General features: G+C 38.6%; 1 protein-coding gene across 2 annotated transcripts in view; it reads right to left on the reverse strand.

Moving 5' to 3' along the window:
• camkmt (calmodulin-lysine N-methyltransferase) overlaps window positions 1-20,548 on the reverse strand; it is a 421,353-nt gene that overhangs the window by 58,270 nt on the left and 342,535 nt on the right. For both annotated transcript variants that reach the window (XM_039738015.1, XM_039738014.1), the window contains exons 4-6: window positions 20,306-20,366; window positions 13,140-13,194; window positions 4,773-4,836 (exon numbers count right to left, since the gene is read on the reverse strand). In XM_039738015.1, coding sequence (XP_039593949.1) covers window positions 4,773-4,836; window positions 13,140-13,194; window positions 20,306-20,366 — 180 coding nt within the window. The remainder of the gene's footprint in view (window positions 1-4,772; window positions 4,837-13,139; window positions 13,195-20,305; window positions 20,367-20,548) is intronic.

Here is a 20,548-nt window from a genome sequence, read left to right on the forward strand (position 1 = left end):
TTCTTTGCTATGAAAGCAGCTCTCACTCTTGGGTAAGTCTCTGCTAATTGCATAAACTCTCTAGACAGGACAGTTAGGACATATTTGCTAGAGCACTGTCAAGGTCCCTAGGCATCAATAATGAACCCTTAATCATAAGCTTTGCCTCTTTTTCTATATGAGATCTCTAAGCATGCCACACAAGAACACCTAACTTTCTATTCTTAAGTAATCCTGGTACAGCATTGGCTATGCAACATATTTTTCAGGTTGTATTTCACAATGTTTGTTGAATTTTCTTTCTTTAATTTTGAAATTTTTTTCAAGTCTGAACACAAACATTCCCGTCAAAGGACACTACCATCACATTGCTTTTGTTTAAAGTGTCACAAAACACACAGACAGCAATAAGATTCTGCCATATATAAAACTTTTTGTTTTGACCAAATAGCCAGTTGCCAGTGAGTATTAAGTATAGAATTTTTTAAGTACCGTGTATACTCACGTATAAGTTGGGTCTCGAAAAACAGATCATAAAATCAGACCCCGACCTATATGTCCGTTCAAAAATATGACTTTTTTTTTTTACATCTTCTTGCTTCCTCTAATCTCACACCAGTTTCTCAGAGACATGGAAATTTGTTGCAGCAACACAGTTACCAATTTCTTTCACCACTTCAATGACTTTTAATTTAAAACCAGCTTCATATTTTCTTCTGATCAAACACTCCATCGTAAATAAGAGATGCTCTTACAATGAAGGTATATGAGGGTGTGAGATACAAAAACCACCACATAACAGTGCAAACGTCGCTTTGGAATAGTTCGGGTATTACCGTGTGGTCACGTAGGCACAATACATAGAAAAAAAACGCAGTGTGTTCCGTGGTTACTCTCTCAGGTGGGCGTTAGCATATCAATGTCTTGTGTGAGTTCTGCATTTGACTTATATGACCGACATTATAAAATACTGGAAATTATACCGTAAAATCAAGCCCCGACTTCTCCACGGACGAACTTAAACACAAGTATATATGGTAAATCTTCTGCCTGCTATCCTGACATACAGGCTAGTCTTATGTAGCACTCACACAATTTCACTGAACTCAAAAGTCACTTAACTGTTTTTTTTGTTCTTCTTTTTGGTAATTAAAGCCTTGTAGGATTCTGAATGGAATGTGGGTGCTGCTTCCACTTTTTGATTGCTGATTGCCACCTTGGACATTTTTGTATCCATCTCTTAATGATAGCTCTGTTAACTTCAGACCTTAATTTCTAAGACCACTCTCTAGTCTTCATCTTCAAAAGCTATAAAAGTAGGAGTAACACGGCAAGATAGAAATCGCTAATATGGACTGCCAGTCTAGAGAAGGGCACACATTCAAATTGGGCCAACTACGGTCCACTTGACAGAATTTTTGGACTGTGAGAAAAATACATGCAAACACGGGGAGAAAAAGTCCACTCCACTTACCATGCCCTGCAGACAGCAAACCGGCCAAGGTACAAGAGCTATGAGCAATAAACTATAATGTCCCGTATCATTTTAGAAAGTTTGCTAGCCACCTCACAGATGTCCCAGCTCCTTTTCCCTCTTTCTGTAAAGGGACTTTAAATTATACCAGGGCAGGATTTAGTGACAGGCTACAAGTAAAACAATAAAAGCTGTGCCATTGCCAATGGACTGAAAAATCAGAATTCATTGTGCTTCTATTTCTATAAACTAATCCTCGAGGAAGAAGGATCAAAATAATTTCTGGTGAATGCAGCCTGGGAAAACAAAATATCATAAATGAAGAGAGGTAAGGCTAAGGTAGCATAGACGCTAATAATTCCCTAAAGGTGTCACATCAATTATATAAAGAAATAAAAGCCACAAGAGACTATGATAGATGTTTTAAGAATGCCCTTGATGACCACTTACAGTACCACATTTGGGAAGCAGAGCAGGGTTTGTCTTGATGTACGTGTAATCACATGACCCTGATTGTTTACTCTGAACTAGGTCACAGACCATCAGGAAGATCTGCTTTAAAAATGTTCAATTAGGAGCTGCCTTTCTTCTCTGGAAAAGAACACTTGTAGGTGCATTCGTGTATAATGTGAAAACCACCTGCTGCGTTAGCCACGTCCATCTGTCCGCATGAAACCTGTCAACTACCAGGGGACTGATTTAACTGAAATTTTACACACTTACAGTATTGTTCAAGGAAATTTTGCAAGAAAGTTGGGCTTTCATCGAGATATCTTGAATAATCACACGGTACACATTTTTTAGAATTTCTCATTAAAAAGCATCGGCAGATCTGAAAACTCATATTTTAAAAAAGAGAAAAATTTTGGGAACATTCAATTACAGAGCAGTGTACCCTTTCAAATTTGCCTTGTGAGAGGTCATTTCATCTTGTTTATTTTAACAGTAAAACAGATGCCCAATACAAGTTAGTCAAATACCAGGAGAGGAATTCTCACTTCTACTGCTGTCTATGGAAAAAGAACCATAACAAATTATCTCAAAATGAATTTTAGAAGATAGCAATTAAATAAGCATCTCTCTATAAGCAAACCGTGACCAAAACATACTTGATATTTACATAACGCTAAATCCAACATCATGCATTATCTGCACATTATGATTCAATATTTTTCTGACACTATTTATAGGCAAAGCTTCAGATCTGCATTTCACCATGGTCCAAAACAGACAACAGTTTTACCTTGAGAATTACGACAGAAATTTTAATTCTCATTCAGGCACTTCTTTCAAAAATGTTGTGTTTAAGAAATTTGAACTACAATTAGTCACAGACCCTCCACAACGAACAGCTAACAATACGATGTAAATCAATGCCATTTTGACATCACCTGACTTGGACTCTATTGTCAGTAAAGTTATTGAGCCACTACAAGCCTACCTGGGCTACATTTGGTTGCTAGAGGACATTGTTAGGCGGTTAAAAAGCATGTACAGTACTTAATGTAGTCGAATAATGCATGCAATTGCATTCTATTATTACCATTGTTTTTTAATAATACTCATTGTAATAAAATATTTATTAACGAAAATGTGATAAGAGACTTGTTGATGAAGTAAAGAAAAACAAATTAAATGACCCAACTTTTAAAACAGTTAACCAAGTCTCTGAACACTCCTGAATGTTATGTCATCTGTACATTGCCTAACTTGTTTAGGACTGGAAATGTGTATTATTACAGTATATAAAGTGGAGAACTACCCTGTGTTCCCTTCCCCACCTAACCTCAAAGCTAAGCCAGTGAAGTACACTCTCCAACTCAAACCTTGGGCAGCATGATAACTTTACCTTTCACTGGCAGACAGTGTGAAACTATGGCTATAAAGCCCAAGGATGTCATCACTACAAGTTGGATAATACTTACTGGGACACTTATACAGTTTGAACATGTATAGAATATATTTTAAGTGTTTTCAAACACAATGAAGCACTGACACAGACAACATTTCAGTATGGTATAGTGGATAGAGTCTAAAACCAATTTAAATGGCAGCTGGGAAGCCTGCTACATGGAATCTGTGTATTCATGTAGGATTCTTGTCATAAAATAAAGATATAACAAGAGAGTATTATGTATGGGTGAAGGAGTGTATCATGCCAGTCAGACTTGGTTTACTTTTTCTTGCAGTCTTCCAACCAAGGTAGACTGGAGCTAGCCAAAACCCTATCCAAGATTTTAGAAAACAGATGGATGAATAACACGTAGGAAACCTTCACATAAAAGAATAAAAAACACTTGCTGTTGGATTTTTCTGTATTCAGTAGCCTGGGTTTAAATCCCATGCCCTACTCTAATCTGTTTGGAGTACATATATTCTCATCATGTCTGACTCTTTGTTTTCTTCCCATATCCCAAATCTTGTGTATGTTAACTAGTTTTTCAAAACTGGGGTGGGGGCCATGCAATGGGCTGGCACCCTATTCAGGGCTAATACCAAGTTTATATTGCTGGAATTGGTTCTGTGCCTCATGGTGAGTTTGTTTTGGACGAAGTGAACTTCAGAATGTATATAGCAGGTTGGATAATGGATGGATGTTATGTCTACAGTTCTTATTTAACATTGTAAAATCAAACTGTGAGAATATTTAATGTCATTAAAAACACAGACTTAGGAAATACATTTTTGAGGAATGGTATTGGAGGGAAATATTTGGCTTCAGATCCCTTTTGGCAATATACTGTAAATGTTTGAAATACCTTATCTTTATTGGAACAATAAACAAATGCATAGAAAACAAGTCCATTCTAATGAAAATACTATACCTCAGTACTCATGAATCTGACTAAGGTTTGGCCTGTTCTTAAAACATATTATGATGCTCTTTTGTTAAATGAGTTTTTAATATATAAAAAACTAAGGCATGCATTCCAAATTGAAATTACTATAAAGATTAAAATATTTCTTTTGCGTTTTCAATTCTCAAATGACATGTAAAATACCTGTACACGTTACCATACTGAGTCAATGCTTCTAGACCAAGTTGTAGAAATGAAACAGTAAGGCATTGAAAATGCATTGTCACTCTTCACTTCTAAATGACTGCATGCCTTCTGAGTGAGCTTCAGTGATGAACTAGTGAGGAGCCACCCAGCTTACAGCAAAGTCCAGGAGTAGGAGCTAAACCAGTGACAATTCAGCTGCCAACATTTCAGTAGTGCAGGAAATACTACATTCATGAGAAGCTCACCTACGTTCTACCCTGGTCCAGCCTCACACAGGCTCTCAAGTTTATTATACTAAACAGAAAGAAGGATACTTTGGATGGCTTTTTCATTCCCATCAGACAGCAAAACTTCTCTGGCTTCTGCAGAAATAGAAATCTGAAAAACAAGAAAGAGAAAACAAGAGAGAGAGAGAGTAAAAAAAGAATAATAAAGCAAACATCCAAGACAATAGTGATGCTCACTGAAGTGCCGAGCCACGCAGACAGAATTGACAGGCCGCCGAGTGTTACGCTGCTTCACCTATTCCTTTCGTAACAATCGTCGGCCATTCTCTCTCTCTCTCTCTTTTTTCATTTTATGTCTGCATTATTTTAATCATTCAATCAAATCAGTCAATACTTTTATCATTCCATTTGCGAGAAGCCTCTATCTTGCTATCATTCTGTTCGGTAATTGCATTGTGACAGGGGATGATGGCATTCTGAGAGGCTTTCATTTGTGGGTTTCTGTTTATCTAGCAGAGCCATCACACATGGCTGTCACTCTGCCTCTCAGCTTGCACCGGCTGCCTGCCTGATGCCCTTCATATAACTTTGCATTGGAGGCAGATGGCTTTGTAAGGCTAATTTTTTTCTTCTTTTCTCTTTTTGTGTGTGTGTTCGTGCTTGCATGTGTGTATGCGCACGCCAGTTCTGACATGCTCTTACATCCACGCTCTAACATTGTATAACATTGTATAGCACCAAGACAGGTTTGTCAAATGCCAATCAGACCTCAAACAATATGCTTTTTATTTGTGGAGACATAAAAAAGTGTCTTTAATGCACTGCTCCGCTGCCACATAAAAAATCCTGCCTGAATAAAAAGTGAGTCACTGAGAATAGCAGGTGACGGCTCCTCAATGACTGGCCTAAGTCAAAAGAATCTAATTAGAAAAGACAAAAATGATGCTTGTTGCTGTTACACACAGCTATATCAGGGACGGCTTGAATGAGCTGTGGATAAGACTGAACCCCAATGCTCTGAAGATGCGGAAATTTCCTCAGAAATCTCTCTTTTCTCTTCTTTATTTTGTTGTTGCTGAAAGCTTGATTCAATTTTAAAAACAGTAACATTTTAAAAACTTCAAAGCTGATGTTGCAAATCTCCAACTTCAGCCCCAAAGACACATTTGGTCCTGTTTAGAATCTGACTGACAACAACATGCATTTGATGTAAGGCATGCGTGCTGTGGTGTGCTCTCTCATCTGGACCGAAGATTCTGAAAACAGAGAGAGAAAGACAGCAAGAAAGGAAGGAAGAAAGAAAAACGGTCCAGTTAGATGTTCACCATGATGAAGTGTGAAAACTTACCTGATGCATCCTTATGACTCAACACAAAATAAAGGCAATCACTGTTGAGAGTCTTACAAGATTTCTCTGTTGACATTGAACGGAGTTCAGTGTTGTGAAGGAGAATGTCTGGCAAACTGTAGTAGCGGTTTTACGGCTTGTTCGCACAATGACTAAGTACCATTTCATCCGGCACAGACTCCTGAAGAGCATACCGATTCATCAACATACTCACAGACACTCTCCCATAAAACACTCCACATACTACCTGGTATGAAGTTGATCTTTTTCTCTTTAAAGAAAGTCTGTATCTTTGAGAGTAAATCAAGACTTTTATCCATTAACATGTACCAAGTGTTATCACAGTAGACACTTAATATACTAAAAAGAGTACTGTGTTTCCCTCAAAAGAGAGATGGGATATGACTGAAAAACAAAACATAATGATGCATGAAGGAGATCCCACTTCTGCTTGTGTATACCACTAATACTGAGAAGAAATTAAGAAGGCTTTTCTAACTTTTAGAGGCTTATCACACTTCTGCCCATAAAGCGTGACACAACATCAACCCAGTAAAAATGTCCTGCATGCCCCATTTAATTTTAGAAGCCCACAAGACACAGTAGTTCATAAATGTTACTTATATATGTCTGGGTTTTCTGAATCTCCTTTATTATTTTCTGGTAACAGTAGCAATACACCGAACAGGGCTAACCCGCCCTCCCTATCCTTAGCAACATGATCCCAGAAAATACCAAGATGCTCTCAGGAAAATGAAGAAGCAGCTGTCTAGCATGCCCATTAGTGATATACCAGTGGGCCATACCTACTACAACACCCACTTGAGGTGCCCACATGAGAAAAAACTTTAAACAGACTCCTCTCTATCCAGAAGAGAAGCCATTCTGCTCTGAGGTCCTCGCATACTGCCAAGCATCTCACCCTGTCCACAAGCTTCATTTCAGGCTTTTATACTCATGATCTAATTTTTTTGGTCACTATCAAAGCTTGTGCCCATAGATTATAATGGGATTGTAGACCAACTGTACAATCTAGTACAATGTTTATACAACTGCAGCTCCTGCACTGATTCACTGATGAACGTCATGATTCCAAAACATAACTCTTACTCTACAAATCCTTGAACCAAATGGTATATATAGCACTGATTCAGAACATTATACTCTTTTGCAACTTCCACAAGATACCACAGAGTATGCTGTCACAAGTTTTTTTCGAGATTGACAAAGCACATGTGCACAGGATTGTTGAAATTCCATGACCCCTGAAGTATCATATTGCTCATTCTGAATTTGAAGTTCATCTATCAAATGTAGTCGCCATTCAACTTCTCCAACATAGAAAAGGTACGTGGCATATTCCCCCATGTACCCCTTTTTAAATAGCAACAACCACTCTGCCAGTCTCAAGGCAATATTCATGTCCTGTCAATAAAAAAGGTACATAAACAGAAAAGCTCCCAGAACATTATGTGCATTTAGCTACACCCAATGCCTCTGGGACAGCTTCTTCTGGAGAGAGAGAGAGAGAGAGAGAGAGAATACACTAATTAATAGATAAATATACTACACTAATTGATAGATAGATAGATAGATAGATAGATAGATAGATAGATAGATAGATAGATAGATAGATAGATAGATAGATAGATAGATAGATAGATAGATATAAGGCACAATATGACAGACTAGCAAAATACCCGCGCTTCGCAGAGGCGAAGTACTGCCTTAAAATTTTTATTAAGAAGAAAATTAAACCTTTTTAAACTGAGGGAAAATACACCAATAATTATTTGTTAAGGATCTCTTTGTATGCCACGTTGTCAGTTCAGCCCTCCAGTTGTAATATGACCAAGCTGTGCGCTGAGCTTACTCTTGAGCATGTAACGTACAGTTGGCCATGTGAACAGTAATCTTGTTTCAAATCTCACAGCTTGGATTGCTGCTGTCATAATTGGTTTGAGTTTCATGGTTTGTTTCAATTACGACAGTATTTGCAGGACTTGTGTTGAAGTGACATTCGGCATCTGTCAAGCGTTGTAAGCACACAACCGGTTTCATCGATAACTTCACATCCAGCTTTTGAGAGTTTAAACATTCATAAACATCAAAGTGTCCACTACTGAAATCGTCACCTGTGAATCTAAGATGTTTAAGAGGCATTGGCGGTTGTCGAAATGTGTAAAATATTTGGCCATTTCGGTATACTTGAAAGCGACAACCGAACAATTCAGCGGCAGCCATCAAGTCACATGCAGAACCATAGGTGAAGGGCTTAAGCATTTCACTCTTCTAGTGCTCCTGTGTAGTATACTTATCTCTTGTACCGTCATCAGTCCACACCTTGAACCTTTCCCAGTCATTCAATACATAAGACACAATGTTTCTCCGGATATCAAGAGTGAGCCTGATATGGCCGTGCAATATGTAACAAAGAGAATGGAAAAGGTAGGTGCCATCTCCGGGCATGGAAACCACTCGGTAAGTGACAGTTCTTTGATCGATGGTGATCACCTCGATAGACATGATAATGGGGATTGAAATGATAAAGGAAATGGGTACCTGAGCAATGTAAAGTAAGTGTAAAATACCAACACAATAACTATAATTGTAATAAACAAACAATAAAACAGCGGAGAAGCCGTGGATTAAACAAAAAGGCTGTAGTTATCAGTAGGGAGACGTGAATCACGTGGCGAAGCAAGGAAGGGAATGTAGAGACCGGAGCGACGGATGGTTTTATATAGGCAGGTAGCCAACAACGTGGGAGGTGTTAGGATGGGGGACCCAACAGCACCTCACACGGTGACAGAGGTGCAGGCTATGGACGTATATATGTATGTAAGTAGGATTCAGTTAGCGTTGGGAACCCGTGTACCAAATTTCTTGAAGATGGGCCCATAAGTAACAAAGACTGTTGAAAAGTTTAATATGGCGGCCAACAGTGGCATCATACCACCGAAACAAGTACGTACATTGGTTTCGGTTAGTGCAGGGAGGCCACCTACCAAATTTCGAGAAGATGGGGCCATAAATAAGGAAGTTTAACATGGCGGACGTTGTTGACCGTTATGCGTAGAATTTCGAAATGAAACCTGCTTAACTGTTGTAAGTAAGCTGTAAGGAATAAGCCTACCAAATTTCTTGAAGATGGGCCCATAAGTAACAAAGACTGTTGAAAAGTTCAATATGGCGGCCGACAGTGGCATCATACTACCGAAATAAGTACGTACATTGGTTTCAGTTAGTGGAGGGAAGCCGCCTACCAAATTTCGAGAAGATGGGGCCATAAATAAGAAAGTTCAACATGGCGGACGTTGTTGACCGTTATGCGTAGAATTTCGAAATGAAACCTGCTTAACTGTTGTAAGTAAGCTGTAAGGAATGAGCCTGACAAATTTCAGCCTTCTACCTACACGGGAAGTGGGAGAATTAGTGACGTTGGAAAGTTCAATATGGCGGCTGACAGTGGCATCATACCACCGAAATAAGTATGTACATTGGTTTCGGTTAGCGCAGGGAAGCCGCCTACCAAATTTCGTGAAGATGGGGCCATAAATAAAGTTCAACATGACGGACGTTGTCGACCGTTACGTGTAGAATTTCGAAATGAAACCTGCTTAACTTTTGTAAGTAAGCTGTAAGGAATAAGCCTACCAAATTTCAGCCTTCTACCTAACATGGGAAGTTGGAGAATTAGTGATGAGTCAGTGAGTGAGTAAGTGAGTGAGTCAGTCAGTTAGTTAGTGAGGGCTTTGCCTTTTAATATTATAGATAAATAGATAGATGTAAGGCACTATATGATTGATTGATAGATAGATAGATAGATAGATAGATAGATAGATAGATAGATAGATAGATAGATAGATAGATAGATAGATAGATAGATAGATAGATAGATAGATAGATCGATCTGAAAGTCACCATATGATAGATGCATGGATAGACAGAAGGTTTTTGGTCCCCAGGGGGAAATTTGGCATGCACTTGATTTACGAGTTCTTCAAATGTTCCTCTCACCTCTTGATGATAGCTGAGGCTAATGTTTCCCCACCACTGCTGGGAACAGCTTGGGCAATATCTTGCTTACCTTTAAAAGGGCATTAAAAGCTTTGCCACAATCTCTTTCAATGCCTCCACTATTCATTCTCCATTATCTCACCAAAATACTAGCATACATTGGCCTTTACTTTGGATACTGTCACAGCTGCAACCTTTGTCAGCTACCAGCAACTTTTAATCAAATCCAGGGATTCTCCTGCTAACATTGGATGGAGGGCCTTGCATCATTACGAGGAGGAATTTGGATTTTATGCCCTACCCTCCGCTAAGATGCAAGGGAAGCTCCTTTGAGTATAATTTATGCAGAACCAAAGCATCTACTACTCTTCCTCAGCGTACCCTCCCTATCTACAGTATTTGGGTCTTCAAGTTGCACTCAATCCATCTGTGCCAGCTGACGTCCAAGTCATAAACAGTTCACAGCAGAGCACCTTTCTTTAACTTAGTGTCTAGAACAGTCTGCCTTGGATCAAACAACATAACCACAAAATCAATCACTAACAATCAGTCCAAGGTACTCTGGTACTAGGTATATTTATGAGCAACACAGTATTGGAACATGGTGTTCTGTATATATGACTAGCACAGAAATCTAGTTGCAATTTAATGCTATCAGGCAGTCTGTTTAATGCCCTCCAGGTATTCTCTGTTTTCTCCACATAAGAGCTGAAGTCACCCAGTAAGGCTAAACAGTGTTGTAAATATATGAAAGCACACAATGATTACTGTGAAGAAAGAAGGGTACAGGACTAGGAGATGATTTGCAAAGCCAGGATCAAGGCATAGTCAAACAGACACAAGGTGAAAACCAGGGAAGGAAGCAGAACTTAGAACACCAATATTTTAGAGCAAAGCTGAAAAAAGAAATCTTATATTACAATCAAAGTAAGAAACCCCAAAACTAAACCTCACTATTTGTTTAGAATCTAAATTAAGAGCATTTCTTTTACCAATAAAGTTTTACCCATCAAGGAGTAAAGAAGTGTGCAATGGCTGCCATATTTATGACTGTTATGTATTGGGAACCAAAATGGAACCATTTTAAAGAAAAATTAAATGTTAACGAAAACCACATCCAAAAACTAATGGCAAACTTGAACTTATCATAACAACAACATCCCATGGGTTGAACAATAATCTATAAACAAGGCAAGGAAAAAAATTCAAAAGAAAAATAATTCTAATACAGAGACCTTAAAATCACACTTTTTCAAGCACAGACTCCATGTCTCTTAAAGGCTGAATACTTTGAATAGCTGCTGGTGATTGCATACAAACAACAGTCAACCGATTTTTTAATCTCTGCACCTCAAAGTTCCACTAAACTGACCCCAAGAGTGGGCTTGTGAATATCATCATATCCTTACATCTCTGCCCTCAAGCAGGAAAAAAATAAAGTAATGACACCAATTTTGAATTGTTGACTTGCTCCTGATTTTTCTTAGGTTTTCTCTTATATTTCAAAGATGTGCAGGGTACATTTGCAAGGCATTCTGGAGTATGGATGGTCTGTCTGCAGACAGACCATAACCAGATTGAATTTTGCAAAACAGTCCTGGAGTTTATTAATAACAGTGATTGTGCCAAAGTTCAAATGGAAAAATCCATAATCTATAATTAAATAAATATTTCTTAAAAAGAAGCAATATCAGGATGTCCACCCGTACAAGCAACAGAAACAGAAATACAAGAAATGTTCCAATCACCATTCCCCAGGGCAGTAACAACACTTCCAGCAAAGTCTATGGCCCTCAGTTTGTCCGGATGTCCCCATCACATCACCACTCCCCCGACAAGTACACTCGCAACTTTTGCCTGCCTCATCCACTCCTTCCTTATGCTAACTTTGCTTTCAAGTCAGCAGTTCCCCACAGACGTCTTCATGCCTTACTTGCAGCAGTTCTGCAGCCTAGACACTGCCATCGAATCAGGACTTCTGGGCTGCCGCTCCTCTCAAACTCGACAGTCGGTACCTGAGAATTGCACAGCATCCCACTATCATCCCTGCCCCTCACTGCAGCACATCACTTGTGACTCTGCTCTCTGTGAAGGCCCATGTGTATCATTGCGTTGCCCATTTCTCCAACAGCATGCTTTCACCCCGATCTATCTATCTCTTTGTCGCTCAATCGATCATTTCATTCCCTCTCTCTTTACCTAATCCCTCTCAAATCCCCTGCACTTTACTTAGGTACACCTTTATTAAACCGATCCTATAAAACCTTGTTACATACATGGCAGTGTTACCTGAGCTCTACAAGTGTCTTACTCTTCGCAACTGCCAGCCCCACTAAGAAAATCTGCACCTTATTATTAAAAAAAAAAAAACTAACAGCACTGTTCCTGTGGAGGTCAGGAGGTCATCCAGGTACTGTTTGGCAAACAAACATACAACAAGCATCTGTATTCTATTTCAGTTCCCAACCTATTTCTTTTGTATAAAATTTAAGATTAATTATGATAGAAAATATGAAATTAGATCATGCTGGGCAAAAAGCAACATTGTCTGCTTACTTAATCATTCACACACCTAATCCTATATATCACTTTGATTGTATTGGCGGAAGGTGTGTGTGTTTGCTAGAGTGGATTACTTTTTACATTGGTATTTTACTTGCTGGAATATTTTTCACTCCAAACAAGTGTACAAACCACACATGTGCATTTAACTAGTACACTTTTTACTCTGAAACCAAAATCAACCTCAGAAGTATGAAAAGATTCAGAAAATCCAAATGGCAGCACATACTTTTTCCCCCAAAGTTGTCATAACAGGCCTTCTTTTAAGACTGGATAAAACTTCAGGATTATTATAAATACTTGCAAATTTTCATCAGCAAGAGCTCCACAGGACCATGGTGGTTAGGGCAAGGGGGTATGGGCTGTGGGGGTTGTCGTGATAACAGATAATAGGACATAATTATTGACACCTGTTCTCTGATATGAGTGCGGATATCACATTATGCTGCTGGGGGACCAGCGATGATTTACAGTCTGAAAATATTGTCTTGGAACCTGTAATTTACCATCTTATGAGTACGTACCATGATTCCTGCAAGGCACGTCATGCCTCCTCCCAGTTCACACACAGTGAGATCCCTAATAGTAAACAGAAAGAGACAAGAGTTTAATAAACCACACACAAGTATGAAATATGATAGATGTTACTAGGCAGAGGTACTAATGGACTTTTCAATTGCCTGGTCTAAATGATCAGCAGACAAAGGCAGTTTAGTTGTTACGCTTGGCAAGGGCAGGACGTTCAGGCAACTTTAAAAGCCCTGGCACAAACTGTTAAAATCACAATTGTAGACCTTGATAAGGGCTTCCTTACTCTTCATAACTCTTGCACTATACTCTTTTTATTCAAAAGAGCCAGTTAGTCATTTTCTAGCCCGCTTAGTCCTAAACAGGGTTGCAGGAGGTGCTGGAGCCTATAGGGTGCATAGAGTAGCTAGCATAGGGTGCAAGCTAGGAACAAACCCTGGACAGGGCACCAGTACACAGCAGGGCGAACAAACACACACGCACACTCACACACACACACACACACCAACCACAAACCACAGCCAATTTAGGATCTGGTATTCACTTAACCTGCATGCCTTTGGACTGTGGGAGGAAACTGTAGCACCTGGAGGGAACCCACAGACACAAGAAGAACATGCAAACTCCAAGCAGGGAGGACCCAGGATGAAAAACCTGGCCTCCTTACTGTGAGGCAGCAGCACTACCACTGCGCCACTATGTCACCCTTATTCATAACATCGTTACCTTAATCTTCATTCTCTTATCCTTATCCTCCATTATTACCAGTGTTCTTTAGTTCCATTCTTTGTTTTCTCACCCATACTGCCAGTCCTTTTGTTCCCTTTTTCTCTTTGTCCTCCCTCACCATTTTCTTCAACACGATTTTTTTTTTTTTTAATCTCCAGTGATATTCAGAGAATTTACCAAACTTTTTCCTCGCTCTTTCCATTTGATCCCAATATTCTGTAAAGTCAAATTTGTGCCCATTTTCCTTCTTCAGTGGTTTCTCCAATTAAATATTTAACGTGCTTATATGTGAAATTCAAGAAATTTCTAAATGTTTTACTTACATACAGGAAGGTCTGGGCTGAAAGACACAGCTAAAGGGCTAAAACCAACACTAGGCCCTCTGTAGGTGGACTTGAAACAAGAAATGGAAGCATTCTTGACTGCTAGGCACACACTGTGTGGTCACACAGTAAATGTGTACATGAATATACTTACTTTAATACATAAATCTGTTCATGAAGACAAACAGCCCAAATCTATAAACAGTCAATCTTGCAGCTGCAACTCAATGTATACAGCATGCAGAAATTGTGAAGATGTTTAGTTAGCGTTTGACAAAACAGTAGAATTGGTAAGATGCATGACTGAGGTGACTTTTGCTGTGGTAAGAATGATTGTGCAATACACGACAATTCCAGATTCTCAGAAACATGTCCTAATTTTTGCAAAGAACAGTGAGATACACAAGCAGACACCCTGTGAGCAGAAACACACATTAATGAGAAAGACTGACCACACTTGTTCACAGTAACAAAGGACACTAACACTCAAACAGCAGCTATTAACAACAGTGGTGTACAGATAGATATCTATGAACACACTGGATCTTGAAGCAGATGGGATACTGCAGAAGCAGACCATGCCAGCTAAAAACAGCAAAACTGAGCCTAGAGTGGGCACTTGATCACCAAACCTAAACAAATGAAGATTTGCTCTGTCTAATTAATCCTGATTTCTGCTGCAATATGGAGAGGGTACGTCAAATCTTGGTATAATATATATATGTTGTGTTCCATGGTACAGATGGGTGGTAGAAGTAGTAGTATTGTGGTGTTGTTAGGTCTTCTAACACCCACAGAGCACCATCTGACTGCCGCGGTCTAAAGCATTGTTGCTGACCATGTGCACCCCTTTGTGGCCACAGGCCATCATTTCACAAACTGTTCATTATCCTAAGCTAAATTAAATTTACTCCAATAGTCCGAGCAGCCCCCAGATTTAAATAAAACTAAGCTGTTTGGGATAAGGTGGAAAGGGAGTTTCATAAAATAAATGTACAACTGAAAATTCTGGAGAAACTTTGTGATTCTATCAAAGCTGCATGGACCACAATTCTGACAAAATGTTTCCAGCAACTTCTTGGATTCATGCCTTGAAAAATTCAGGGTGAAACGGAGGCAAAAAGGGGGGTCTTACCTGGTACTAGATAGATGCACCTATTCAAGCAGACACTGTCTTTACACAACTGTTTTTTCTGCATCCTACTGGTCCCTTGTTAGCAATTACATATTTTCGTTTAGTCATGACAAAGTGAGTTTACTCGCTTTATTTTTTACTTTAGATATCCTTTCATTTAACAGTTCAGCCCAGTGGATAGCATGTATAAAAGGGTACACCTCAAGGTTTATGTATAGTGGCTCTAGGAAGACAGTTTGTGAATGACAAAGGCAAGAATCCACAGGCTTATACAGATCTAGATAAGCTTACCATCAAGAGCAAGTCGAAAGGAAGAAACAATAAAGACTGTATTGCACAAAGGTTCTCATCGGCAACAACCATAGGCCATGGACTGTATTTAATTGATCACTGCAGGGTTAGAAACCACAATTCGTCTGTGCATTGCCATTAGGAAAACATTTGTAGAATTTGCTGCATTAACCATTCACTTTAGGTTTGAATCCTGCACTGCTGACAACAGTGTGGCTTAGTGTCTTATGTGTTGGACTGTAAGTCATAAAGTTTCTATTATCATCACTACTAACCAGTGGGTGACCCTGAGCTATTCACTTATCCTTAAAGTCCTTATATGAAATACATATGCAAAAAACTGTACAGTTCTAACAGCAGGCTTTTACAATGGAAAGGAGATTTGCTAAATAAAGTTTGCTTATTTGTCAAATCAGGCCCTGGGCCTAGACATTTTTTTTTTAATCAGACATATCAAAGTGCCATTTGATCTATCTAAACTGCTGAATATAGGGACTGCAATAACAGAATAGAGCCTAGGAGTATGAATGTACATTGGTATATTGAAATCAGCAACTGTCACACAGTTTACGTGCTGCAGGGCTACAGTGGCGTGTTCCCTACATGTACAGGGTGCAATGCTGCTGCACTAGGACTTTACAGATGTGTTCCTGAGTGAGGGCACAGATGATGAGACTGGCCAACAAGTCTGTGCAGTGAAACCATTTTTACAGACACCATGTAAGGATGTAGGGGTAAATTGGGAGAGATATTTTACTAGTCAGATCCTTAACTTTTGTAACAAGCTCTAAGTAATGAATGAAAGAATGAAATCTGTGATAAGGAGTTGTACTATTGTTTTCTCTGAGTTGAGAGGAGACAGTTGAAGTGATTTAGACATACAGTTACAATGTCCTCTGGCTGCTGCCCATGGTGGAGTACATGAGAAGAAGATATACAGGTAGATATTATCCGTCCATTGGGTCCAACATGTCTTGTCTGGCCTTGTAGTATATGGGAATTCCGCATAGTGAGCTGGAAAAAGTTGTCTAGGATAGGGTGGCCTGTTCTACCCAGCTCACCAGGAAAAGCATTGTGAAAGTGGAGTATTTTCAAAATGTTAAAAATGAAAACAAAAATAAATTTTAGTAATCACGTCTAATGTTCATCTAAATTGAAATTACCAAATCATGCATGAGTAGCCCTAGCATTCAGCAGTTAAATATAGCATGTGGCAAACAATTAATGTTTATTCCCAAGCAATACAGTTACTAGAGATTCAAAAACAATACTGGTTACATAAAACTGCCAGAATAATATCTCATACTTGAATCATCATAATATAAGAAACATTAGTACATGACAATGCAAACATCAAGCAAAAAAGGTGAAACAATCCATAGCTGCATTAGAAAAAGATGTCCTGTATGTATATCATCTGGCTAAAACTAAATACCAAAGGAGGTTAATACACAAATTATTCCCACTAACAAGTACTATAGCAGTATTACTCCTTGTTAGCGAGGTAAAGCATTTTAAGGATCACTAAATATTTTGTTGATGAAAGCTCAGCTTGGGCAAAATAACTTTTCTACCTTCACATATTTCATCTAGAGGTCAGCTGGTTAAATGAAAAATGAAGAAACTCCTGTTTGTGTTACTGAAGCTAAATACTGCAATAGCATCATTCTCTTTTTAAATGCTATAATATTGTAAATTACATTTTCTGTGTATTTTTTATGTATTATTCTTTACTAGAGAAAATCCTATTTAGTAAAACAGGGGCAATGGTAGTAGAGGAAAAGAATGGAAGTAAGAAAATAGGAAAAAAACAATCTATATCTTAGTGATATTAGGAATGCAGAATATACCATTTGTATTGAAAGCAGAATTGACTGATAGAGCAGAAATTGGGGCTATGTAACTGGAAGTGTCAAGTGAAAATGTGTTTACAGTAAAATAATTTCCTTATTTTATGGATTAGGGATTAGTATACATACTTAAGACAAAAGATCTCTTTGTATACAATGTCTTTGGCATACTCTCTTCTTTATTCATTAGTTGAATGTAATGCACCGGCATGATGATAAATCGCAACATTAGTCATAAAACAATACAGATGAAAGCCTGATGGAGATGCAATCCTGGCACTATAGATGCAAATGCTAATGAGCTATTAATTGATGTAACGTCTTCCATAATTTTTTTGGAATAAAGATGTAGTTCAATCATTAAATGTCGGTTGAAATGTTCTTTGGAATGGGCTGTAGAATTGTTTTTCCCTTTTGACAACACTGTGTAAATCCCCTATCAGGTAGTAATTCTGCAGCAAAATGATTAGAACTGCAAGAAATGGAAATGGTTCTCATCTATTGGTGAGGACTATAGACTCATCGGTGGGAACATTGCGGCATGGTGATAAGTGGATATGTTGGTGTAACACCACTCTTTCTTGGTGCTTATTGTTGCCTGTATTCGTTGGACATTCTAGTCATCGCCTCCATCTTTCTTTGTTGTTGTTGTTGCCTTTTGGTCATCAGACACTGCAATGTGATGTAATGTGTGTTAGAAATCTGTGTTATGTGAATGAGCCTAGTCTTTATAAGCTCAGCTCTTTCATATTTGTTTAGCATTGTCATTGTAAACGTAGAACGGTTTATGTTACTGTTTCCTCAGATCTTTTGAATATGAAACTTTGCAGGAGCAACCTCATCTGTTATTTAAAAGAAAATTCCACAACAGGTATTCATGACATAATAAAACTGACTATCATCTGTAAACTAGACAAAATATTGCCAAGTGTATGCTGATTTATTATTATTTAGTTCCTGCCTCGGGTCTAATTTTGTTGGGATAATCTGTGCCTCCCTGCAAAAGTGTGGCAGATGAAGTAGATTTATATCATAAACTGATAGAATTAAAAATAATTAAAGGAAATAAAAATTATACAGAATGTATCCATCTATATACAGTATCTTATTACTTTACAATTTGCTGGTGTCTTTATCAAAGAAAATGTGCAAGTTTAGAACATTAATGCAACAGTTTACACCTTTTCTCTTTATTTTTTAAACAGTTGGAGCATAGGCAAGTTAAGCAACTTACTCAAATTCAGAGAGTGACTCACAGCCAGGAATTAAACTGGCATTATTGTGGTTCAAACTCCATCACCTTAGCCACTATACCAAAGTGCCTAAATTACATAGTATGGTATATGAAGTTTTATATTTGTTCATGGGGGAAAAAAACCTCCTTGACTGATGACTGTGTACTCACTGTACAGGTCATGCAGGCTGCTGTGAAACATTTAAAAATAGAGTATTACAGCAAAAGCACGGTTTTAACCCACGCAGCTGAAATTAGCATGTGGTGGCTGGCCAAACATAATAGTAGTAAATAAATGGAGCACCGGGAAATTCCAACAGAGAATCTGTCCAGGGAAGCAACATTTCCAGTCTTCTCCGCATCCCCATCTGACATTATTCTTTAGGAGCCCCACCTCAGCTCCTCCTTTTATTTGCTTTTTGACTGTATTCTTTATAAGTACCTGTTCCTTTTAAAAAATGCATCTCAGGAGTGGGGCCTCCAGTTACTATCAATTATGAGGGTTTGTCATTAATTACAGAAGCCATGTAAAGTCAAATAAAACACAACTGCGAGTCTCTCTTCTTGGCTTAGGCATTCTGTGGGAGTGTTCATCTACTGTATGCAGACCACTTCTTGCCTGTATTTCTAGTGTGTTTTGGATTGGATTCTGGTTCTTGACTTATAGTGTGTGTATTTGGCCTTGGTTAACAGATTGGGCTTCCGGACTTGATATTTGTTCAAAAATTGTGAATTTCCGATGATAACAATTTAGCCCAAACACTTCAGTGTAAATTGTTTATTAGTTTTCTAGTGTTTGTTTCCTTATTTTTCTGTTGGCATATTCCTGTTAATTATTATAAATCCAGTGTTCTTGTTATGTTATCATTGGGTTATCAATTTCTTGATTAAACTGCCTTTTGCTTAACTGATTTATTTTTTCAGATAATACATTTAACAATTTATTTCTTATTATTGAGCTGGAGATTGACTTTTTGTGGGTGACCCTAAAGAGTTGTGACACCACCCTAACAGCATCATTCCTCTTATTGGTGCCACAAGTAGGAAGCCAGCACATTTACCTACAGAGGTGGCACTTCACTGGCCTGATCCCCACAATGTGAGGTTGAGTGTGGGTTATTTTAGGTTGTAAAGTACAAAACATACTCTTGATAAGGTATGATGCTCCTGGCCACACAGCTCACAGCTAAGGATCATTACTCTGCTCAACACAAAACCTGCAGTTTTACCCTGAATGAACATTTGTAGTGGCTGAGAATCAGGTGGTAGTTTTTCCACCAAGGTAGACAGACCTACAAGGCCAGTCACTAGTAACATAGAGACATGGTGGTGTTGGCTCTGGCCATACTGCTGTAACCATATTACTAGCAAGGCCTTATTAGTAAGCTAGAGAAGAGATGACCTTCACAAAGCATTTGGAAAGTGCCTTGAGTAAAAATCAAAAGTCTTCAGTGTCTTTCACCTCAGCCAGGCGCTGATGCAGCAGTATTGGTGACCTACAGGCAGGGCTGCAGCTGCCATGATCCAAAGGCACTGTTCAACCTGCTGAAAATATCTGTTCTGCATTACAGGCAGTGTTTAATACACTTAGAAAATTTACCTGAACATTTCCCTCTTTTTCAGGCAGTAGTAAGCCAGCACTTCTTCAGAGGGCCACACACCTAAAATATAAGAAAAGAGAAAATATATATCACTGTTAAAACAAAGGGCTACATCCAGGGATGACAAAACAGAGAATGTCAGCAGGTCAGAGCCGGACTACTGGAAAACTCCTGTCTAGTCCAATTAAATCTAAGGAATTAGTTTGGATTCAAAAGTGTAAACTGGAATATCAGAAAGTGTT

The sequence above is a fragment of the Polypterus senegalus genome, chromosome 16 (assembly GCF_016835505.1).
Source record: "Polypterus senegalus isolate Bchr_013 chromosome 16, ASM1683550v1, whole genome shotgun sequence".
Classification (NCBI taxonomy): Eukaryota; Metazoa; Chordata; class Cladistia; order Polypteriformes; family Polypteridae; genus Polypterus; species Polypterus senegalus.